This window comes from Silurus meridionalis, chromosome 6 (genome assembly GCF_014805685.1).
Source record: "Silurus meridionalis isolate SWU-2019-XX chromosome 6, ASM1480568v1, whole genome shotgun sequence".
NCBI classification, from domain to species: Eukaryota; Metazoa; Chordata; class Actinopteri; order Siluriformes; family Siluridae; genus Silurus; species Silurus meridionalis.
In genome coordinates this window covers 8379747-8404289 of record NC_060889.1, presented here as the reverse complement: position 1 = coordinate 8404289, position 24543 = coordinate 8379747, and the positions used below count along the sequence as shown (strand labels likewise).

The 24543-nt window shown below is 38.9% G+C and overlaps 4 protein-coding genes across 6 annotated transcripts in view; all 4 read left to right on the top strand.

Annotated features, from left to right (window-relative positions):
- si:dkey-154p10.3 (zinc finger protein 287) overlaps positions 1–7117 on the top strand; it is a 28809-nt gene extending 21692 nt beyond the window's left edge. For 2 of the 3 annotated variants that reach the window (XM_046852667.1, XM_046852668.1), the window contains exons 2-8: positions 217–682; positions 806–1496; positions 1563–1650; positions 1752–1976; positions 4414–4547; positions 4752–4875; positions 6493–7117. In XM_046852667.1, coding sequence (XP_046708623.1) covers positions 218–682; positions 806–1496; positions 1563–1650; positions 1752–1976; positions 4414–4547; positions 4752–4875; positions 6493–6676 — 1911 coding nt within the window. In that variant the 5' untranslated portion in view covers position 217 and the 3' untranslated portion in view covers positions 6677–7117. The remainder of the gene's footprint in view (positions 1–216; positions 683–805; positions 1497–1562; positions 1651–1751; positions 1977–4413; positions 4548–4751; positions 4876–6492) is intronic. The other variant, XM_046852666.1, reaches the window with a different exon arrangement.
- Positions 7118–10661: 3544 nt separating this feature from the next.
- On the top strand, positions 10662–14358 carry LOC124387673 (PX domain-containing protein 1-like). Its single transcript, XM_046852169.1, has 5 exons — positions 10662–10840; positions 12481–12584; positions 12670–12778; positions 13244–13333; positions 13514–14358. Exons 2-5 carry the CDS (start codon positions 12507–12509, stop codon positions 13567–13569), a joined length of 333 nt encoding a protein of 110 aa, XP_046708125.1. The 5' UTR covers positions 10662–10840; positions 12481–12506; the 3' UTR covers positions 13570–14358.
- Positions 14359–14826: 468 nt separating this feature from the next.
- opn4.1 (opsin 4.1) lies at positions 14827–16817 on the top strand. Its single transcript, XM_046851890.1, has one exon. The coding sequence runs from the start codon at positions 15087–15089 to the stop codon at positions 16581–16583; it is 1497 nt and encodes a 498-aa protein (XP_046707846.1). The 5' UTR covers positions 14827–15086; the 3' UTR covers positions 16584–16817.
- Positions 16818–18397: 1580 nt separating this feature from the next.
- Positions 18398–23504, top strand: tmem53 (transmembrane protein 53). The gene is made up of 3 exons (XM_046850778.1): positions 18398–18700; positions 21505–21608; positions 21694–23504. Exons 1-3 carry the CDS (start codon positions 18646–18648, stop codon positions 22378–22380), a joined length of 846 nt encoding a protein of 281 aa, XP_046706734.1. The 5' UTR covers positions 18398–18645; the 3' UTR covers positions 22381–23504.
- Positions 23505–24543: the final 1039 nt, after the last annotated feature.

The window sequence follows — 24543 nt, the reverse complement described above, 5'->3', positions numbered from 1 at the left end:
TACGTAAGTCTTAAGAGGCCATGGATTTGAATATATTTTTATAGAATACGAGAAATTTAAGTCGTTATCACAAGAAAACAACTTAAAAAAAATTATAATAATGAGAACACAAGACTGAAAAATATATTACAATGCATGACCTCCTAGGATTTCTGTACTATTGACAAGACATCTTTCTATCATTTGATTAATGTGTGTTTGTGTGTGTGGTCCCAGTATGGCTGGGATTAAAGACTCTTATCAACTCATAGACCCTGTAACGCTAAGACTTGGCGAAGAGAGTGTCACATCCCACCTTTACTGCAGCTCAGCCAAAGGAATTGAAGCACGTTTGTCCACTTTGGTGGAGGCCTTCTTGGTCGAAGTCTTCCGCTGCCGAGTATGCCAATTCACCAGCGGTCTGAAGGCTAGGATCTGCAGTCACATCACCGAGAGCCATTCGTCAACATCGTCATCACCGTGCCGTCACCTCTCCTGCCTGGAGAAAGATGATGTGGAAAGCTTGACTGCTTCTCCTTATGAGCTCCATTCTGGCTCCAAAAATGGTGAGGACCACATGGACATGGAGCGCATGTTTCTGCTCCCAATGTATGGCATGCTGCAGAACAACAGCCCTCCGCCATGTGATATCAGCTTGGGCGCCAACTCCGACACCAACCTTCATGTCGCTCAGACGTGCGAGGTGAGTCATGGCTGAGATTTTATCGCAGAAGCTTTATAAGCAGGTTGTACCCAGAGAATGAAGCCATACAGCATATTGATGATGCCATGTTTTAATGTGATGCGCTTGGTACATTTTGTCAAGGTGAGCACTTTGTTTGATGAAGACAGACACAGTGAAGGAGACGTCTTCCAGCTTGAGGATTCCAGCCATGGACTCCGAGGGCCCCTTTCCAACGAAATGACCTGTGCCGAGGACGAAGAAATGGCTCAGTCGGCTCATTTAATGACCCTTGGCTTGTGCAGGATCTCTAGTGCCAAATGTCCCTCTCAGCCTTCCGTGCTGTCCGTGCCACCGGGTGCACAGGACACCCCTGAGACTTCCCTGGAAGACAAGCAACCTCTTCTGACCCCATCTGAAATGCAAAAGCAGGCTGAAGAGGAAATAGGGCTTTCCTGTGTCTTCTGTCAGGCAGTCTTGGCAAACCATAGCCTGCTGGAGGTGCACCTCAAGTGCCATGATGGTGAGCATGGCTTTAAATGCCCACGCTGTGGCCGAACGGCGGCAGACTGGGCCGATATGGAGTGCCACTGGAGGAGCCATGGACGAAAAAAGAAGTCGAAACAGCACAAGTGTTCTTTTTGTCCCAGGACGTTCAAAAGAGCGGACTTATGTGAAGCTCACCAGAAGAGGCATAATCTAGCTCGGGTTAAGCCCTCGTCTCTCACACAGTGCTCCCTGTGCTTCGAGTGGTGTCGCCCGGGGCAGGAGTGGGAGATGCACCAGCGCTGCCACTTTCAGGGACAGTTTAAGTGCTTGTACTGCGATTTCACAGGTAAATTTCATTTCATTCATTCTCAAGCCTTGCATTTGGCTATCAGTGACCAAATCTGTCTCTTAGAAAAAGCTTGGAAGAAGATGTCGAAGCACATCCTCAACCAACACACCCAGGTTGATAGAGATTCCCACCGCAAGCGTTCCTACCACACGTAAGTATCTCATGCTTCAAATAAACATTAAACCTGATTCCACAGCAGCACTGAAGATGCTACTGACTTTCAAGCTGTGTTTATTTGTTATTTATACACAGATCCTCCCTAAAGTTTGATGCTCAGTTGACGAACAGCTACACCAAATGCCTTGAAGATGGGCAGGCGGAGACGTGGAGACATGTGGGAAAGATGAGCGTGAAACACCAGGTTGTGAGAAAGAAGAAAAAGGACAAAAAGGACTGTGTATCAGCCACTGAGAAAGAGACGAGCGTGGGATTAAAAGCCCCTAAACGGAAAGACTTCTGTTGCACGCTCTGTGATAAGTAGGTTATACTGACTGTCTTTACAGTTTCTAAGTTACCAATAATATATACAACTTACAACATACTGTTTGGCACATACACTGATTAGCTTAAGATTAAAACCACTGACAGGTGAAGTGAACAACATTGATTGAACATTGAACATCTAATTACAGTGGCACCTGTCAAGTAGTGATAGCTAAAAGACTGAGCCAGAACTTCTCTAAAATGGCAGGTTATATAGGGAGTTCTCAGTATGCAATGGTTAGCAACTAAAAAAAGGGGTTCAAGGAGGGACAAAGCACCTACAGTGGGCATCAGGAGTGGACCAAGGGGGCCTGATCGTATGAATCGCATTTTCTTTTACTTTGTGTAGATGAACGGGTGCAAGTCAATTACTGTAGGAAGAAATGGCACCAGCATGCACTATAGGAAGTAGGCAAGCTGGTAGAGGCGGTGGAATGCTCTGAGGAATGTTCTTCTGGGAAACCTTTTTGTCCTGGCAATCATGTGAATGTTAATTTAATGTGTACTACCCACATCGTTGCACAACCCTCCTTAATGGCAGCACTAATCCCTAATGGTAGTAGCTTCATTCAGCAGAATTATGCTCCCTGCCACAATGCAAAAAATTGTGCATTGCCTCCAAATTCCCTCAGATTCTCAATCCAGTGTCTTTGAGATGTGCTGGACAAACAATTCTGATCTATTGGTGTGCGATTTATATATATAGTGTGCGCTAAAATCGCAATTTTTGTTTTAACAATATACTCAAATTGTCGCATATTTCATTCCTTTTCCGTAGCCAATTAAAAAGCTGCGCGAAGCTAAAATGAGCGAAAAGCGTAAATATATAAGACCTCTGTTTTTGTGGCATTGAAAGTGATTTTTTAGAAAAATTGCTTGTTGTTTGTACTGGGCATTTCTGTCTGTGCGCAGCTCGAATTGTCCATGATATTTATTAAAAGAACAAGGCACTAAAGTGGGGGAAAAAGGAAAGAAAAAGTCCAAACCCAAAAATGAATCATCAATACAAAAACAAAAAGGGAAAAAACGGTCACATGAAAGTAAAACCAAACAAATTGCAAAGCAAACTTACACAGAGGAACTAAGCAGGCATCATTGAACCAAAGCAGACAAACTGGCACAAAAGGAGAGCTTCGCTTTTCAACACAGCAGTGATTTTTGTTGTTCTTACTTGATTGATTCAGATTTAAATAATAAATGCCGTATTTTTCGGACTATAAGCCGCTACTTTTTTCCCACGCTTTGAACCCCGCGGCTTAAACAAGGAAGCGGCTAATTTATGAATTTTTACTGGGTTTTCCTGGTTTCACAAACTTCAAACCAAAAACTGAGCGACATAACATTGAAATTTCCGAACGTAAAAGAAAAAACGCACCTTACCTGTGTTCTGAGCTGCACGGCATCGGGAGAAAAGATTCACAGATGATGATTTTTAAACGCACGACGATGCCAAAAGATAAACTCCCAAAAGAAATAGTTGTGAAAGGAAGGAGGAAGACAGTGAACAATGTCTTTCTTGGTAGGCTACTGTTTAGATACAAGCCGTTGTAACGCGTTGAGTCTGGGTGAAGGGAGAGCTCGCTAACTCCAGTTGCAACAGAAATCATATAAGCACAGACAGGTTTCCAAAACTCGTGCTTTTTTATTTTTCTTGGCAACAGCGTTACGGGTTAGTCAAAGAAACTTAGAAATGAGCATCAGAAAATAATAAGGACATAATCATCGTCTTGAACACACGCAGTAATACTGGTAAAAATGCAGTGGCATGCTATTTCAAAAAACCGCTATGCTCCTAAAGGAAGTGCAACATATTTCACCCGTTACACCGTGTGTAACGTGTCTTTCGTTAAAGCCTGTGTAAAGTACATTAGTGTAGGCTTATAGACAGGTGCGGCTTATTTATGTTAAAAATAACAATATTTGTAAAATTTAGTGGGTGTGGCTTATATATGGGTGCGCTTTATAGTCCAGAAATTACGGTACCCTGTCTTTCAATATATTGTTTCAATTATTCTGTATACTTTAGACACTGTGAAAGGGAGCTAGTACTATATAAGAAATTTATAAACACAAAACATATTTTTAAATCATGCAGTATATTATCGTTATCAGCAAAATCCCCAATAAATATCGAGATATAATTTTTCTTCAAAATCGCCTTGTCTGTTTCATGCAGGACTTTGGATTTTGGTGCCAGATACCACAGCACACCTTCAGAGTGCTTGTGATGTCCTCTGGGCCAGAGCTGTTTTGTGCACGTTATTATCCGGGTGGTTTTAATGTTATGGCTGATTGGTGTAAATTGGATTTTCATAACTTTGTCCTAAGACTTTTGAGACGTTTACGTTTTCAATGATTTTTTAAGAATATCTTTTTTTCTTCAAACACGTGGTGTATATTTGAACAGAATGTGGTGTTCATGTGTTCACAGAAAGTTTTCCACCAGGCTGACCATGCGGCGTCACATGGATATTCACCTGGGAGAGAAGCCTTATAAATGCCCTCGCTGCCACTACAGCACCAGACTGAAAGCCTCACTCATCCAGCACATGCGTGTCCACACAGGTATTGACAGTTGTGTTCGTTTTAATAGAATAAATGGCATAAAAACGTCTGTGTCACAACTTTCACTCTTTAAATAAACTCTATGTTTAATGATTCTTTGCTTAAGATGTTAATGAAAGTTCCTTTTATGTAGAGCTTAATGTGTATGACTTTGTTTTCAATGAATTAAAAAAAAAAAAAAAAATTTTCTTTTGATTGCTGTAGGTGAAAAGCCTTACAAGTGTTCGCAGTGTTCGTATGCCTCCATCGACAGGAGCTCTCTTAGACGACACTCACGGACACACACTCAGGAGAAGCCCTACCGATGCCAATACTGTCCTTACAGCTGGTAATTACACACCCACACACACTCTATATGATGAAACACGAAATAGAAAACCACTGACCCTAGGCAGAACATTCGAAGGAAAGATATTTGTTAAGACTGTGCGTAGATTTCCTAAGCAATAGTATATTCAATGATACTGCAATGTTTGCTAACACTATTGCTTCTCGATTTATAAGCAGGAAGGAAAGCGTTTAGACTGAAATGCTATAATTTTTAGGGGAAATTATAGTGTGAAAAATTAACAGTTTTCTTCCAGAGAAAATTTTTTTTGCAACCCAGAAGCCACAAACACACTTCTGCAATCAACTGTAGACAGATGGTATTTGGTTAAATAGTTGCAAATGTCATGTTCCTGTGCAGCTTTTAGATTCTGTAAATACAGTTTTTAGATAAGGCACAATTGGTGATGCAATGGCATGGTGAGACATTTTGCATATTCCTTCATGTTTTCTGGTTTCCTTCCACGGCTCCAAAACATGCTGGTTGGTAGGTTGACTTTTCTAAATTGACTTTAAATTGATTAAACCTAACGATAAATAGGAAGTGGTAGGTCAGTGGTTAAGATGCCAGACTTCTGTTTGGAAGGTCGTGAGTTCAAATCCCTGCTGTGCCAAGCTGCCTCTGCTGGGCCCTTGAGCAAGGCCCTGAAGCCTCCACTTCTAAGCTGTATTAATGATAATTGTACGTTACTCTGGCAAGGGTGTTTACCCAATGCCATATATGTCAATTTAAATAAGTTCAGTATCCACTGCAATCACAGATTGACCACCTGATCATGTTAATCATTTACTAAATAACTGAATTAGTTTTTTGAGATTAGACGGCATGCCATGACATGAGTATGGACAAGATATTATTTTTATATATTTATATTCGATTTATAAGGGCTGTCAATCGGTTCAAGTTTCTTATTCGCACAATGTCATCTGTTCTTAATGTACCTTAAAGGAATACTTTTCAAGTTTTTAATACTCTAATCAATGTGGACAAATATGGATGCTTTATGCAAATGTATGTTTATTATTAGTGAAACCAGACTCAACATAGAGCATGGAGACAAAATATACTTGTAAATGTTTTAAAATAATTATGGTGTTTAAAATTTTCGTAAACCATCAGGACACCAAATGGAACTTTTCTTATGTTTCCACACGGACGGTTTTAATTGCCGGATGTGCGCATCATGGCGGACTGTGATGCTTGATTTGGGACTTGGCGCATCAGTAAAACATTTTTTAGTGATTAAAAATGATTTTAGGTGAAGAAAGTAAAGAAAGGACCTTGTGAATAAATGCATCTTGTGTTGAAGGTTTTAGTTTCGCCTCTTTTATATTTGATTATTTATATTTTTAATAAAAATTTTCAAACAGAAATGCGTGCTACATTAATCGCACGTTTATAAAAATTTGTGCCGTTAAAATGAATTTGCGTTAACATTGGACAGCCCTGATATTTATATATATTTATATTATATTTATTTATATACATTTCTATTTGTACTTCTGGTTATATGCTAACTGACCATGTCATTGACCCTGTACTTGTATTCTGCACAATGACAAAGTTGAATCCAATCTAATCTAATCTAAAGAATTGCATCTCCTATTATAATTGCAGCATCCAAAAGAAAAGCTTGGACCTCCACTCACGGCGGCATCACACTGGAGAGTCGTTCCCCTGCCCGCTGTGCCAGTACTCAACCCCCGACCGGCAACTGTTGCTACGACACACACGCAAACACCACACCCCTGAGAACTCTTCTCTTCTCGGGACTTCCAAACGATCTCGAACGTTCAAATAACAAAGACTAAGGCTGCAGTGATTAGTCTGAGTAATCAATAATGTCAAGGATCAAATGCCTTAATTTACATCACCACTGCCAGAGATTCTAGACATGTCTGTGTCTGAGGGTGGAATGTAATACAGGGAGAAGCCACTGGGGGCAGCAGGAGCGATGCTACAATCACTGTACCACACAGATTTGAGGTTTTATTGAAGAACACACACAAAAAAACCTCCACAAAACTAATAAGAAACTGAAGAGAGCCATGAGAGTGAATGTGTAAAAAGTTTAACATTATTTAATTGCGTTTTACTCATGTGAATGGATTGATACTTTTTCTTGCAGGTACAAATTTCAATAATGACAGCAAATCCTTAAAATCCTTTTAATGAAAATAAATAAATAAAGGTGTTTTATTGAAATAAACAAAACATTGGTTCTTGTTTATGAGCCACATTTAATTTCAGTTCAATTCAATTCATTTTTATTTGTATAGCACTTTTAACAATTAACATTGTCTCAAAGCAGCTTTACACAGATAATGTGGTGATAAAAAATAAATATGTTCTTTATAAGTGTTCGTTTGTCCCTGATGAGTGAGCCGGTGGCGACTGTGGCAAGGATAAACTTCCCGAGATGGCATAAGGAAGAAATCTTGAGAGTAACCAGACTCAAGAGGGAACCCATCCTCATCTGGGTTGCACAGAATATCCATTTATTGCAGATATACGGGGTGCAGTGATGATGATCAGAAGCAAATTGTAGTCCTGAGTCAATGTAGCAGACTGTTGACATTAACTACAATCCAAATCCATCCTTAAAGCTCCCGTTCTTACTCCGGAATTTCATGGAACCACCCAAGGTTTGGTGAGAAACCATCCCCAGCTGCACAGAGTGGCCTCCAGTCGAAGAGAACACTATCCAGAGGCAGGCCTGGACGAAGTGGGAAGATCCACAGAGGGAAGAGGGGCAGGAACAGTGGTCACTGGGGCCTCAGGAGCATGTTTAACTTGAACGAGAGAGAGAGAGTAGAGGGGTGACAGGAGGAAAAGGATATGGATTATTATGTGTCCTTATTGTATGAAAGTTAATGTCACTGTGCAGTTTGGACTCTGGCAAGCCTCGCTATGGCAGCATAACTACAAGGGAGAACCAGAGGGTAACACAGACATGAGGGATCTCTGGGATAAGAGACGACTTGCCACACCACCATCAACAAACCTGAGTGAATGTGTGAAAGTGAGGGGACGACAGCACACAAATACCACAGTTCACCAAACACTCTATATCCATGATCCCGCCAGATCTTTGCCTTTACCTAAGAAAAACCTACAGATAAAAGGCTTGACTTAATAAATGTTTTCAGCCTCAACTTGAACACTGAGACTGTGTCTGAGTCCTGAACACTGATTGGAGGGTTGTTCCATAACTGTGGGGTTTTATAAGAGAAAGATCTGCCCCCTGCTGTAGTCATTATTTGAGGTACCAACAAATAGCCTGCACCTTTTATTCTAAGTAGGGGTGGAGGATCATTCTGGTACAGAAGTTCACTGAGATACTGCGGTGCTAGACAGTTAAGTGCTTTATTCGTCAGTAGTAGTGTTTTATAATCAATGCGATATTTAATTAGGAGCCAGTGTAGACTGATTAAAACAGGGGTAGTGTGGTCATATTTTCCAGATCTAGTGAGGACTCTTGCTGCATTCTGAACTAACTGAAGCTTATTATTATGCAATTACTCGCACACCCAGACAGTAAAACATTACAGTACTCTAATCTAGATGTAACAAAAGCATGAACTAGTTTTTCTGCATCCTGTAACATCATATTTCTATATCATATCATTATATCTCTGCTGTACACACTGAGACAGAAACACCATCCAGAGATGCTACGTAATCAGAAAGTTTACTTCTAGCTGCAAGTGGTGCTAGTAAAAGTACTCCCATCTTATCTAAGTTGAGCAGAAGAAAGTTATCAAGCATCCACTATCTAATGTCCTTATATATATATATATATATATATATATATATATATACATACAGTTGTGTTCAAAATTATTCAACCCCCACTGAAATTGATTGTTTTGGTCGGTTTGACATTGATTATGATCATTCAGTCATCCTGCTTACAATTAAATCAAAGAGGCACGTGTAGGTCAGACAAATATAACATAACATTTATAATGAAATAACCACAAATGTCTTTTCTGAGCTCACATCATTATCAGTTTTATTCAACCCCCAAGTGACATTCAATCTTAGTACTTAGTACAACATCCTTTTACAGTTATAACAGCTTTTAAACTTGAAGCATAGCTTGACACAAGTGTCTTGCAGCGATCTACGGGTATCTTCGCCCATTCATCATGTCACATCATTCACGTTCAGTCACATTCTTAGGCTTGCGCACTGCAACTGCTTTCTTTAAGTCCCACCAGAGGTTCTCAATCGGATTTAAGTCTGGTGACTGCGATGGCCACTTCAAAATGTTCCAGCCTTTAATCTGCAACCATGCTCTAGTGGACTTGGAGGTATGCTTGGGATCATTGTCCTGTTGAAAGGTCCAACGTCTTCCAAGCCTCAGGTTTGTGACGGACTGCATCACATTGTCATCCAATATCTCCTGGTACTGAAGAGAATTCATGGTACCTTGCACACGCTGAAGCTTCCCAGTACCTGCAGAAGCAAAACAGCCCCAAAGCATGATTGACCCCCCGCCATGCTTCACAGTAGGCAAGGTGTTCTTTTCTTCATAGGCCTTGTTCTTCCTCCTCCAAACATAGCGTTGATCCATGGGCCCAAACAGTTCTAATTTTGTTTCATCAGTCCACAGAACACTATCCCAAAACTTCTGTGGTTTGTCCACATGACTTTTGGCATACTGCAGTCGACTCTTCTTATTCTTTGGGGACAGCAAGGGGGTGCGCCTGGGAGTTCTGGCATGGAGGCCTTCATTACGCAGGGTGCGCCGTATTGTCTGAGCAGAAACTTCAGTACCCACATCTGACAAATCTTTTCTCAGTTCCTCAGCAGTCACACGGGACTTTTCTCCACTCTACGCTTCAGGTAGCGCACAGCAGTCAAGTCAGCATCTTCTTTCTGCCACGACCAGGTAGCGTTTCAACAGTGCCCTTTGCCTTGAATTTGCGAATGATGCTTCCTATGGTGTCTCTTGGTATGTTTAACATCTTTGCAATCTTCTTATAGCCATTGCCCTTCCTGTGAAGAGTAATCACCTGTTCTCTTGTCTTCCTGGACCATTCTCTTGACCTCACCATGTTTGTAACCACACCAGTAAATGTCTAGAAGGAGCTGAGTATCACAGTCATTTTAAAGCTGCCTAATTGGTGCTTATTAGGCTTTATTGCTGCTCCCTGATATCCACAGGTGTTTTCAATACCTGATTGAAAACACTTCATTGAACCTCTGTTCTTCAGAGTGGTAGTCTTTAAGGGGTTGAATAATTATGTCAATGAAGAATTCACAAAAGAAACATTTACTACTGTATTACAAAACTAATTGATGTCATTTTAGTTGCATATGGTTCTTTAAGAAGTCCTTGTAGGATTTCATTCTGAATACAATTACAAATGTACACTAAATTCCTAAAACCATTTACAGCATTGGGGTTGAATAATTTTGAACACAACTGTATATATATATATATATATATATATATATATATATATATATATATATATATATATATATATATATATATATATATATATATATATATATATATATATATATATATATATATATATATATATATATATATATATATATATATATATATATATATATATGTGTGTGTGTGTGTGTGTGTGTATAGTTTTAAATATCAGCAGAGAAAAACCCATGTGGCTCGACCTCTAGTCTGTTCCTCAGAGTGAAATCCCAGTTGTGCATATTAAGTGTAACCAACTTGGAGCCACATTTTCCATAGATACGGAGGGGAATGTTGGAATAGCTCCAAACTGAAGTTTTACCCCGTACCCTTACGAACGTCTTGGGTCCCTCACATGACTTAACAGCAGATAGAGAAGGCACATAAATGAAATCCCTGCACAGATCTATTGTTTATAATAATACATGCTTTTAAACAGAACTGCGAAACTTTTTCTTCCATAAAAGCTAAATGAGGTGAACGTCAAGTGAATTCATTTCCATGAAGTGGGTGAGTGTTTATTTTCTTCATAATTTGTCTGGCTACAGGTTTCTCAACAAAAATTCCGAAAAATGCAGATCAGATAATTGTTTAGTGCAATACTATGAAGAATGTAGTCACTGGAAGGTTATGTAACTTTTCATGTGCACTATAAACAAATCCTTTTGATTTAAAGAATTATGTAGTCAGCTTGCAGTGACATGAAATTATGTGTAGGTTGCGCAGTTTGTCAGATACACGAAAAGCATCAGCGATGATAAAATCAAGCTAATGAGTGTGGTTAGTGGTTTTCAGATATCAGATGTGATTCTGGCTGATTAATACATTCACTGACTTAATCAGCTGCATAATGTTTAATAAAGGACCAAATTTGTTTGAACTAGTTAATTTGATCTCAGATTAGATCTTTGATTTGACCTTCAGTGCAACTTTTCATGGTGCTTTCACACAACACCATTATTTTCCAACCTACATATTTGACATACAGAAAATTCAGAAAAATCACTGTAGAAACACAAGCATTCGACCAATCAGATTGTAATTTGTGGGGCGCAAAAGAAAAACAAAGAGATGGTGAACAAATATAAAAAGAAGAAGAAAACATTTACACAAAAATCTTTCATTGCCAATATTCATCAAGCTATTTTTTAATGTTCAAACCAAACTGGAGATGTACCAGCACCATTTGGATCCCACTTCATGGAGAGTTTGGACATTAGACTTTGAGGACAAACAATCTCTTAATAAACAACCTTTTAATTGCTACTCCAAAAAAATAACATTCAACATATGCCGTTTCTCCATTATTAAACATTTGGACATCGGGCATGGAGAAGTTGGTGTTTGATCTATGATGATCTCAGATGTTGAGCTATTTTATAAGTTGCTTAGGAGCTTCTGGTTTCACAACTTGAACTGAATGTATAGGACTGTATAAAGGAAATCATTTATAATCACACACTTGATATCACCCAAATGAGGATGGTTCCCCTTTTGAGTCTGGTTCCTCTCAATGTTTCTTCCTCATACCATCTGAAGGGAGTTTTTCTTTGCCCCATTTGCCCCAGACTTTCTCATTGAGGATAAATATGCATAATTCAAATAAATCTTTTTGCTCTATAATTCTTACATTCTGTAAAGATGATTTGAGAAAATGTCCATTGTTTAAAAAAATTTAAAAAACCTCTAGAAATAACTAGATACATAAAACAATTAAACAGCTAGTTAAATACTAGGTAAGACAGGTTAAAGTTACAGTTTCAGATTTATATCAGACATTCTGACAAGTGGAATAAAACCAGCCGGTTTGAGCACATTTAAAACCTAGACACTATTCTAAAAGGAAACTATCCAAATCTAAGTGCCATTTACTTTTCAAATCACCCCTAGAGAACTGTGGGTGTAGAGCTGTGAAGTAATAACGTGTTAATGCTTTTCATCCCTGAGGTGAGAAATAAAAAGCTTGGCAAAAAGTCAGACAAAAGTGTAAGGTGTGTTTACGATATATTAGAAATTCCAAATAATTTCCAGAAGTGTGTTTATGGCAGTGATTTTTTTACACTTTACATTTAATGATCCAACAGTTTTAGGCAGATGGCATGAGTTTTAAAGAAATAATGCTATTTTAAACTCTGAATGTTTTGTATTAGCGTGCACCTCCAAAGCTAACTGAATCATGGAGTCAGCAATGACACAAAGCCAGTTGGATGAGGTGGAAAAATTACTGAACAGTATAATCTGTATGTTTAATAAGGTAGGAAAGTGGTTTCAATTCAACAGTTTTGCCATTTTTTTTTACATTTTTTTTTGTACTGAGACTGAGTGTTTGTCTTTCTTAGTATTCCCAGTATGAGGCATTACTCACATCAGATGAGGAACCCCTACCTGAGGAGGCTATGAACATTACTTATGACACATTTCAACCTTTCAGTCCTGTCACAGAGGCAGGTTTGTCTTCAGATTATCTTTTATAAAGATCTTCACAGCTCTGGGATAATAATCAGCGACGGGATGATGTTCTGCGGCCCGACACAAAACAGAATTACAATCACTGATCTGTAAAAGCACCAGAGAGAGTATTTTTTACCACAGAAATTAGCCAGTGATACCAGTTTTCATTTCGTAAACATCAAACATCATAATTTGATCTATTAATATATGTGCATTTTATCTTGTGGAAATGTTAGACAAGCTAGTTTCTGTTTCTAACTTACGTTATAGTAAGCATTTCCTCACCAGCCATACTTTTTTCTTATTCCTTATTTGTTTATTGTTAGGTTTATAGATGTAAAATTGAAATGCCTGACCAATCAGAATACAGAATTCATCATTGCGTTTGTTTTATATTTAAAAATACACACGGATTTGTTTCATTCTTCACATATTTTATCTGATGATAATGTTTCTTCCCAGATGTTTGGAGGTCCAATGGATTCTGCTTGGCCAACACCGAAACCATACTTTATGATGCATCTTTATTGAAGGAAAGTGAGAAATCCAAGTGTAAGTAAGACCACTGACCATCTTTCAGTGGATTAAAGTATAAAATGAAGTATAAATGAACTAAAGAATGTGTGTGAGTTTATAGGCTCATGTTTTCCAGATACACTGTCATGCTTCATACACAAAAGTGAAGATTGTGGGATCACTTTCTTGCCTATTCACAAAATGTTCACTTTGCAGGTGCTGACACAGACGTGATGAAGGATGTGCAAGGGAGCAAATTTGATGTTCAATAAATATTAAATATGGGCTGTTTAAGACTATAGACCAAATTAATAACATTTCATAAAATACTAACTTCTGCTTAGCTTCTCTCCAGGCATTGTTAGACGATAGATTGTGTAGACGTAAAAAGGGTGCCACCTCCTGGTTGTTTTTTGTCTGCCACTTTTTTTTTTTATGAATTCAATCTTTTTCTCTCATTACAGTGCTTTTAAAACCTTAACACATTTTTTTGTAATTATAAAAGGCAGAGGACTAAATATTATTATAAAATTATAATGGTATTACTACAGACTATAATCATATTTTCTGTGTTTTGTTTTTTTTTAAACAAAAAAACAGGATAGAATTGCAGACAGACACACAGACAGACAGACAGACAGACAGACAGACAGACAGATAGATCACTTTATTTACCCCAGAGGAAAATTCACATATTAAAGCAGAAGAGAGAGATAGAAGTATACTAAAATTAATTTACATGATCAATGAAGCATAACAAATGAATAAATATATAAACATGTATAAAGAAGAAACAGACACAGTGTGATTCTGTAAAGTATTAGTGTTCAGCTATAGCTCAAAGAGAGAATCCTAAGACTGGCTTTAAAGCAGTGATTGCAGTTGGTACTACGGCCTCCTGTCCCGCTCCTTTCTAGAGCTATAATACGCATTTTTTAGTGCTTTTTATTGTTTTATAATTATTTCAAGTGGAACAGTTGCAATTTAAGTAACAGTAAACTTTTGTACACTCCAGTGTTATAAATGAATAAAAATTGAACAGCGCCAGCATAAAACTCAAATCTCTGTCATATCTCGTTTATTTCAGTTTATATTTCCAATGCATCAAGGTGAATGTTCACTGTTACTAAGCACTTTGTGAAAAAAAATCTCCTTTCTCCTAAAAAAGTTATTTGTAGCAACAAATGCTTTGCTCTACATTTTACGTTATTGATTCAACTCACCACAGCCACTCAAACATCAATTTAGCTACATTTTGGGTGTAGTTTTTTCCATCTTAACCTCTTTAGGGCTTACATTTTGTCCGGAATTTAAGCAGTAGTGACATTTAGTCACTTAATGACTCTAAAAGTCGATAGTTAGTAATGGTCTACTTTTTCCTCTTGCTCTTGTTCTTTGCTGAATGACGCATGTGATTTTAGAGAACGCCGTATATTGAAGGTATATTAATGTGTTTAATGTGTCTTTTTCGTCAGACTTAATTCAGAGTCCACTAATATTAACACTAAATCTTCATTATATGTGCGAATATCATTAAATGGATATAAAATCAGACCAGACCAGAGAACATAAATCAATGCCCTTCTGTGTGCAATGATCAATATGAATATAAAAAGCAAATGCTGGGGACATTTTCACTCAGGTTAAAAGAAGATACGAGATAAGGTGGTCTTTTTTTTTTCGTACGCTTTTCACTAAGTCTTCTGTTAACCTACATTTATGCAATTCTGTTTTAAACATACCTTATAATTTGGACAGATCCCTGGCGAATTTTTGCATTACCAAGACCATGAACCTGCATTCAACTCAGAGTGAGTATCTCTGCCACCCAGATGATTTAAACTGCACAGCTGTGTTTAAGGAGTCCCTGAGTGCTGAAAACTACAAGATGCAGCATGTACCATCCCACTGGCCGACCCCCATTCAGCACAATGAGATCGCACACATTTTTCCTACCGTGGACGTCCCGGATCATGCTCACTACATTCTCGGATCGTTCATCCTTATAGTGGGGATCACGGGTGTGATAGGAAATGCTCTGGTTATCTATGTGTTCTGCCGCAGCCGCCCACTGCGCACACCAGGAAACATGCTGGTGGTCAACCTGGCCGTGTCGGATTTCTTCATGTCGCTCACACAGTCACCTGTGTTCTTTGTGGCCAGCCTGCACCGGCGTTGGGTGTTCGGTGAGCGTGTGTGCGAGCTGTATGCCTTCTGTGGTGGCCTCTTTGGGATCTGCTCAATGATGACTTTAACTGCGATAGCTTTTGACCGCTGCCTCGCCATAACCCGGCCTCTTGCTTTGCTAGGTGAGGTGAGTCAAAGCCGGACTAGTACAGTACTCGCACTGCTATGGCTCTATTCTCTGGGTTGGAGTCTGCCTCCTTTCTTTGGCTGGAGTGCGTACGTCCCAGAGGGTCTTCAGACGTCCTGCTCTTGGGACTACATGTCATTCACGCCATCGGTGCGCACCTACACCATTCTTTTGTTCATATTTGTCTTCTTCATCCCTTTGAGCATCATTGCTGCCTGTTACTTTGCCATCTTTCAAGCCATTCGAAAAACCCGCAAAGAGGTAAGACAGCTTGGCTCTGGTGAAACACATAAGATGCTCGAATGCATTAAGACTGAATGGAAAATGGCTAAAGTGGCCCTCTTGGTTATCTTACTATTTATCATTTCCTGGTCGCCTTACTCGGTGGTGGCTCTTACTGCCACAGCTGGTTATGCCCATGTCCTGACTCCTTATATGAACTCCATCCCTGCTGTGATCGCCAAATCCTCTGCCATCCACAACCCTATAATCTATGCTATTATACACCCTAAATACAGACTAGCCATTGTACGCTATGTGCCTCTTCTTCGCCTTATTCTGTGTGTTGGAATGAATAAGCGCTCATCCTCCATCTCCACCAGTGGCACCTCTTCTCAACAGACAGCCCTAACCAGCCAGCATGCCCTAGGTGTCCGGATTGGCAATGCCACACGTGCTAACTGCCGCTGGGGAAAGACACGGCTGTCCTCTGCTTCAGACACGGAATCTTGTTGGACAGACAGTGAGGCTGATGGCTCCAGTGCCAACTCGCTGCCTTTTGCAAGGCGCGTGTCTACAGAGATCTCTTTAGACACTGCCATCCCTCCAGAGCCTGCTGGCATGAGCACAGGAATTGTGCAGAAAATGGTGAAGGTTGACAGAGTTAACAGTATGCCTGTGCCCTCTATTATTCTGGAAGCAGACGGAGGAGTGCTTTGTGACGGGAAATCTTTTCTCCTATCAAGTAACTGACAAAGGATTGCCACTGCAAAGATTCGGGGGATGTTCTCCAAAAAAATGCTTCTCTGTATAAACTGCATGGTGTAGTATTATATTGTATTAGTCTGACTAAAACTACAATGTTCTTTACAATTCTTTCCAGAAGCATTTACTGATATAACTGTCCTGTATAGATCAGCATTGTCATTACATATTTTTAAACCTAAATAAAACAATTGAGTTATCAGATTTGCTTCTTGTTTTTATGCAAATAAGCATAACTACACCACAGTTTGAAGAGCAACTCCACTGATCCACATCTCTATTAGAATCTTGAGCCCTCTTTTTATTGAACTCTTTCAGCATTTGCCAGATCTCTCAACCATATAATGACACTTCGCTGACAACACAGTGATTTGTGCTGCTTTCTATCTAGCTAATTATGGACAAATGAAATTGAATGCATTTTGACTGCTTGTTCATTCCTACATGATAGCACATAAATGTGCATCAGTCATGTTGTTAAGTAGGGGGAGTTAAACAACAGTGAAATGATTTTGCACATGACCTTCCCATGTAAAGAATATTTGAAAGAATCTAAATTGGCCAGGCTAGTTGCTTGGTGTCTCCTGGTTTAACCTCTGAATGGCATGCGGGAAGAAGTTTCTACTCATTCTCTCTGTGTTTAATTTCAAGGAGCGGAAGTGCTTCCCTGAACGCAACAAATAAAAGAGTCCATTGTTGGCATGGCTGAGGTCACCTTCACAATCTTCCTGGCCCTGGTCCGGCCCCGTGTGCTGTAGATGTCCTGCGATGCAATGCGAAACTGTCTGCTGAACCAGACTTACTATGTAATAAAGTTTTACCCATTTAACTTCAGGTAAAAACCATCCATTTAAAACAGTTCAGCAGAGACTGGCAGATTGACTGGGAGCAATGTTACTTATTGTGTAGTCAGTTTCGTCACTTTATTAATAATATTTTTTTGGTAACAGCTACCAATGTGTATTTTTATTTTAATAATATTTTTTGCCATTATGGTTTTTCCCCCAGTAATCAGAGCTGACTAGATTCCGCCATGTTTCCCCCCTGAATAGATTAGAAAGGTGGGCGGGGTTAATAAACATTGGAGGCGTGTCCACGAAAAAGCACACGTCAAATCCAGTTTTCTTTTGATTAAACAATAACAAAACAATATATTGCGGATTATTTGTAATATTAAGAAAAATAAATACCCACTTTTAAAATCTAATGTGTAGGATTTTTATAATTGCTCCCTTTTCCATCGTTTTCTTTTACATTACCTTTATTTCTGGAACAGTGGGCGTGGTTAACGTCTATAAAAAACCAACAGGTCAAGCTGTACAACCAGAAATGCATTTTCCTAAATATAAATTATATATAAAAAATAAAATAAACGATAATATTTAATACAATACCGCCACATATTCAACATAATTTCCAGATCATATATAATATTAAGAAAATAGACTCATATCTAATGATTAGTATTCAGATTTTTTTAAATCTCTTTTTATTATTGTTAAATCTTTCCATCGTTTTCTTCTACATTGCATTTATTTCAGCTAATGTCCATCATGTATCTATATAATTCACTAATCCTACAGGTTGACATGATACACTACCAGAAGAATAAGTCTGTGCCATGTGTTCTCGTATATATCCATGTATAACATACAATAGATTCAAGTACCCAAAGATTTCACACAAAAATGTGTCCTAAATTAATTTCCTGAATTAATTTAGGACACAAAATCAAAAATGGCCACATACAATAAAATTAAACGTTTTGATTAAAATTTTTAATAGAAACTAAGGTTGTAGGACAAATACCTGTTTGTTGCCTATATAGGTGCACTAAATAGTGTTCAAAATGAACGAGGATGTAGGGCACTATATTTAAAATACTGGTCTAATTGGGATTGAGCCCTGAGACCGGAAGTGTGGAGGAAAACTCGCTGTCACTGTGCTTCTGTACATCACAGAGATTGGGGAGAACCTGGGGCTCGTTTTTTTTTCTTCCATATTTCATATTGATGGCACTCAGACGAGAGGGATAACAAAACTTCTCAATATGGAAGAGGATGGCATGGACTACAACATAGTTTTTCCTGAGCCCGAGGTCTCAGGTAAGTCTGAGCAGATGCCCTGGAGTAGGCTAGCAGGCTAACAGTGGCAGGTTCCGCCTCCTTATGCACTGCACCGACGGATGTCGTGTTACACCATTTCCATTTCGAAGCATCACATGGAAAAGCACAATGAAACAAAAAAAGCGTGTTTGCATTGAATATGAGCCCACTCATGTGACAACACACTGGAAGCTGATCCTGATTTAACTAGTTTCTATGTAAAAAAACATCTAATAAACTAAGATCGTTGCACATTGGCTTGTGAAGTGCAGGTCAGTTATTAATTACTAAATTGCGTATTCTAATATTAATAATATTTGTAAAAAACAAGCACTTCCGGTTTCTTGTGTTGCTTAGCGACGCGCGACGCTGTTCTATGACTAAAGCCCGAGTTATTTTGCATTTCAGACACAAACTGTCAGAAACTTTTACTTTTTGTGCCGTTCATTTTAAGTATTTGTTATACCTTAAGGTTATCTATCAGCCAGTGACCAAATTCGCACTCTCAGTACCACCAATACGAGACGACAATATGAATGACGTCATTCTGTACTTTCAGATCTGTCTAATCAAATGCTTCTAGAATTTAAAATGTCCCGCCTACTGACATCCTTACTATTAACTGTCATCAGTCAAAAAGGGTGTTACAATTTATTCCCATTGTTCAGCATGTGGATTCAACCCTGAAGACCAGAAACGCTTGGTACGAAGATGTTTCTCGGTCAACTGTTTTCCAGAATTCCAGTTTGTTGACCTGAAGACCAATGAGATGTCGATATGTCATGGTGTGACCTTGTGGTCACACCCCTGTCCTCTACATTTGCCTCTTTCACCCCAACTACCTGCATGTCTTCCCTCACCACATACATAAACCTCCCACTTGGCCTTCCTCTTTTTCCCTTCCTGGTGGCTCCATCCTCAGCATACTCTTTCCGATGTACCCCATGTCCCTTCTCTGCACATGTCCAAACCATCTTAATCTCGCCTCCCTCACCTTGTCTCCAAAACGTCCTACATTCGCTGTCCCTCTTATAAACTCATTTCTAATACTGTCCATCCTCGTCCTGCCCAACTAAAACCTCTACATCTTACTCTGCTGTAACGTACATGTGACAAGTAAAAAGCCACTTTTTTCCACCCTTTCCTTTACCATGTAACAAAGTAAAACTCTCATAACTCATATCTTATAACTCGAATGGCATCTAGAAACAGTCTAAGCACATAATTCAAGTGAAAACAAAGCAAGACATGCATTTTCTTCACTATAACTTTTTCTTAAAAAAAAAACAAAACAAGATGAAGGAATCACTTTTTCCTGAGTGAAAAGGATATACAATCCATATCAAAAAGAGTTTGAGTTGTCACTGCCTTTAGAACATGATCTATGTTGTCATATCATGTGATGTCCACCCATATTGCAGCAGGTCTCTGATAAAATATAAGTAATCAAACACATAAGATTAAGGGCCTCGGTTAGTGTTCACGTCAAAACCCCAGAATGAGTAACAAGTGTGAACTTTTAACATGACATGGTTTTTGATGCCAGTTGGGCTGAGTATTTCAGACGCTTCTGATCAAACCCGAGAAGTTAACATCCTGAGTGTGAAAGGTCTGCAGACTGAAACAGCTTGTTGATCCAAGACATTAGAAGAGACTGGTCTGAGCCAGCCTGAGTCTATAGTAAATCATACCATATAAGCACTCTTTACAACCACGTCGGGTCCATTCCTGCCAACTTTAAAACAAGAGTAGGAAACTATCGTTGGCACAGACTCGCCCAAACTGAACAGAAGAAGACTAGAAAAAGACCAGAGGTATTTAATCCATTTATTTGCATCCAAATCAGGTAGACGGGTATAGAATTACAGCATGTGTCTCCAGTGACTAAATGTGATCAGATTTCATGGATTGTTTTGGCTTGATTTATTTTCAGACAGAAATATAGTTAAAAAGAATTCTGCCTCAGGTACCTGTGTAGGCTGCTTCAAACATTTACCTCCTAACTTCCAAAAGCATGGCAGCAGGTGGACACTTGTTAATTTGCTCTCAGAGGTGAATTAGTGTGTGGATGTGAATGTTCATTTGTGAATGACTGGTGTATGGTTTGTTTTTGCCCCATGTTTGAAAAAAACAGGTACTGTGGATAAATGATTGATTTAATGAATGTTGGACACCACACCTGTTTTTTTTAATTGACTACAATTTTGACAATATTCCAGTGTTTTTCTTTATCTAATGGATTGTTGTCGGCTGTTTCATCAGTTTTGCTGATTATTCGGCACCAATAGTTGATTGCTGGAACCATCTGCTTTCTGCAAAAATCCATATGGATAGTTTTTCCGGGTTGCGTTATACAGTACGAGAGAGGCCTCTAGAGGCGATTCACTCACACTACGTGCTGCTTATTTGAGGTGTCTTTTTGTTCATTTTGCATTTCTTTTCTTCAATATTTAGTAATATATTTAATATGTAATATTTATTACATTTAGCACATTTTCATTATTCATTACTGTTTTTACATTTTACATTTTGGTAATAAAGTTTAGTATTTTTATATGGAGTGTATACAAACTTTTAATAATCTTTTGATTAATTGTTTTCGGCAAGTACGATCCAACCTAGGTTTCAGTCTTATTAAATCGTTCGCCTCTATTTGATATCAAAGGTCTTGATTTATGGTGATGTTGCTGGTTTGAATGTGAACAAAATGTAAGACCCAGTCAGATCATTTATATGGTGTAGATATAAAATCTTTTGCTCATAATGCTTTGCGTAACGTCACTTATGTTGTTCTCGTTCTTTAGAGAGATACTGGCACGGATCAAAGCAACCAGTCGTAATCCTTTTAGGCTGGGCTGGCTGTCGAGACAAACATCTCTCAAAGTACAGCTCGATTTACAACGAACAAGTAAGCTTTGACCACTCCTCAATTATTTCTCTTATTATTTATATGTTCGTATTATAATATTCTGCTTATCCTGCCATCGTTTCAGGGATGTGTAACAGTCCGCTATACGGCTCCCTTGAAGACGGTTTTCATCTCCGAATCGTTCGGCTACAAGGAGCTCCATAGCACAGCACACAATCTGCTCGAGATCCTGTACGACTACGAGGTGGAGAACAACCCAATCTTCTTCCACGTGTTCAGCAACGGTGGCTTCATGCTCTACCGCTACATGGTGGAGCTCCTGCAAAGCCACAAGCAGTTCGCCTCTCTGTACGTAGTGGGATCGGTGATGGACAGTGCTCCAGGGAACCAGAACGTCCTCGGTGCCCTGCGAGCTCTCAAAATTACACTGGGTACGAAAGTCAACGTCCTGCTCCGCTGTCTTCTCCTGGCTTTGTTTGCAGTGACCGTGTTCCTGCTCAGAGTCGTCTTATATCCTGTGACCAAACACTTCCACAAGAACCACTACGACGCCATGATGGAGCGTCCGGCGCCCTGGCCTCAGATGTACCTCTACTCCAGAGCAGACCGTGTGATCAGGTGTAGAGACGTGGAGAAGATGGTTCAGTCGCTGCAGGAGAAGGGGGTGCGCGTCGAGAGCTTCGACTTCATCACGCCGGCTCATGTGAGTCTGTTCCGAGACTGTCCAGAAGATTATTCGAACAGATGCCGGACTTTCCTGAAGCTCTGCATGTCTGATCCTGAAGGGACGTTTATGAAGAAACACTTGTGAACACTGATTATGTGATCGGGTTGGGCAATGTGTACGATATACAAAAAAAAAATACTAAGACTGATACTTTAAGATATTATGCATATTATGTATCAAAAAACTTAAACAGCAGCAAAATAGTAAAAAAAATAAATGGATTAATGGAAATTCTAGAAAGAATTTTAACACAGAATGAAAAACAAATAAAACATTCATTAACAAAATAAATGATCATTTCATTACCTACTGTTAGCTACTGATTCCTGCTATTAACCACTAACTAGTGGTATAAAAATACCAGCACATTGTATTTTCCACATCATTTTAAACAATGATGATTCTGTATCGTCATATTGCCTAGCCCTACACTATAAAGACAAAAGTATTGGGACACCCGACTTTCCCAGCCATATGTGGTTCTATCCTGCACTTTGACCACAAAGTTGGACAAAGTGGATACAGTAACATTAAATTTTCCCTTCAATTGAACTAATAGAACCAAATCTGTTCCAGCATGACATTGCTCTCATGCTTAAAGCCAGCTCCATGAAGATAAGATTTACATGGTTTGGAGAGGAAGATCTTGAAAGGCCTCCTATAAAGCTCTGATCTCAACTTTACTCAACACCTTTGGGATGAACTGGAACGCTGGCTGCACCCCAGGGCTCCTCACCTACATCAGTACCTGTACTTGGACCTGAACACCCACATGGCTGAATGATTGTGGAGAAAAATTCTCCACAATCACATTCCAAAATCTAGTGGAACAGGAATGGAAAATATTTTAACAGCAAATTGGGAATAAATGTAACGAAACACACGCAAATCTTATGTTTGGGCGTCCACAAACTTTTGTCCGTGTTGTGCGCCATATTGTGTTCTTATTTAAACCTTTTTTTTTTTTTAAGTGAAACTACTGTAAAGTGTATAACCCTCTTAGAATGTACTGCTCGACCTTGTATAAGTTATATGAGGTTTAACTAAATGAAGTGTTGCGTACGGTATTTGTCCGGTAATGTGAATATTTTTATTTTTATTTTAAAGATTAGTAGATTTTAGTAGATTTTAAAAACCTACTAAACATCTTTGGTCTGTTTATAACTTATGTGCCTTCTGGAAATAAAGACTCTTTGGAGTAACCATTATTGGTTGGTTGGATGGTTTACTCATGACAAAATCTTTCCAATGAATAGTATTTATACACCATTATATGCTAGTGGCGCTATTATTAAAACGTACAATTGTATTTGTATTTAATTCCTTCACTTTCAGTAACCACTATATCATGCTCAGGATAACAGATTAAGTAGAGACTCAAGTCTATGCTCAGAACATTGAAAAGGAGGCAGGATTGCACCCCAGAAGGGATGTCTATATTCTAAACAGCTCCATTCATGCTCGCTGTGGGGAGACATTCCACCTTTAGGTAGAGCAAACCGGCCTTTTCCAACGATCGCACAAGCGGCGGCACTTCAAATTGATCACGCACATCTTCCCATCAGATGTCTTGAGCTGTCATGTTTGACATTTCAGAACAAGCCATTGGCATTTGTCTCTCCACACAGCTTACCATGTTACTTCAGGTATCATTTAAAGGTCCTGGTAGGGCAAAGAGTTTATAGATACACTTAGACAGATGAACATCGCTTATTGGAGTGCACAAGGATTGTATTGTGCAGTCTGGAAACATGTAACTCACATGGCTTAGGTAATTTAAATATGATCTTTTTACAGTTTTTCTCAGTTGCTTTAAAGCGTTTGTCAGATCAGAAATGAAATTCTCAAAACTACTTGTTCAACCTCCACATCATTTAGTCATTTGTGCTCATCATAAGAACATTTCTTGTTGCTTTGATCAAATTGCGAATATACAAGTGTCTACTGTTTCCTACATTATCAGTTGTTTATGTCATGTTGATTAAAATATATTATACTGGTTTCAAAAAAAAGTTTAAAACCCCCAAAACATCTCAGCATCAGTTTATTGTATACGTCATTGAATGCTTAATGGTTAAACCAGTTATCATCATCTGTCATCTAGAATTTCTAATAAACTTTTTTTTGGTAAATGTTTCTTGAATTGATGAATTGTGCAGATGAATCTTGAATCTCACTAATGAAGGCGAGTGAACGGAATCAAATCAACCAATGATCAACTGGTTCTCTAAAACAGGTCAAAGGTGA

Coding starts and splice junctions, on each gene's coding strand:
- LOC124387673 (XM_046852169.1), top strand. CDS start 12,507: ATGGAGTCAGCAATGACACAAAGCCAGTTGGATGAGGTGGAAAAATTA. Junction 12,779..13,243: donor CAGTCCTGTCACAGAGGCAG/GTTTGTCTTCAG, acceptor GTTTCTTCCCAG/ATGTTTGGAGGTCCAATGGA. Junction 13,334..13,513: donor GGAAAGTGAGAAATCCAAGT/GTAAGTAAGACC, acceptor TTCACTTTGCAG/GTGCTGACACAGACGTGATG.
- opn4.1 (XM_046851890.1), top strand. CDS start 15,087: ATGAACCTGCATTCAACTCAGAGTGAGTATCTCTGCCACCCAGATGAT.
- tmem53 (XM_046850778.1), top strand. CDS start 18,646: ATGGAAGAGGATGGCATGGACTACAACATAGTTTTTCCTGAGCCCGAG. Junction 18,701..21,504: donor TCCTGAGCCCGAGGTCTCAG/GTAAGTCTGAGC, acceptor CTCGTTCTTTAG/AGAGATACTGGCACGGATCA. Junction 21,609..21,693: donor GCTCGATTTACAACGAACAA/GTAAGCTTTGAC, acceptor CCATCGTTTCAG/GGATGTGTAACAGTCCGCTA.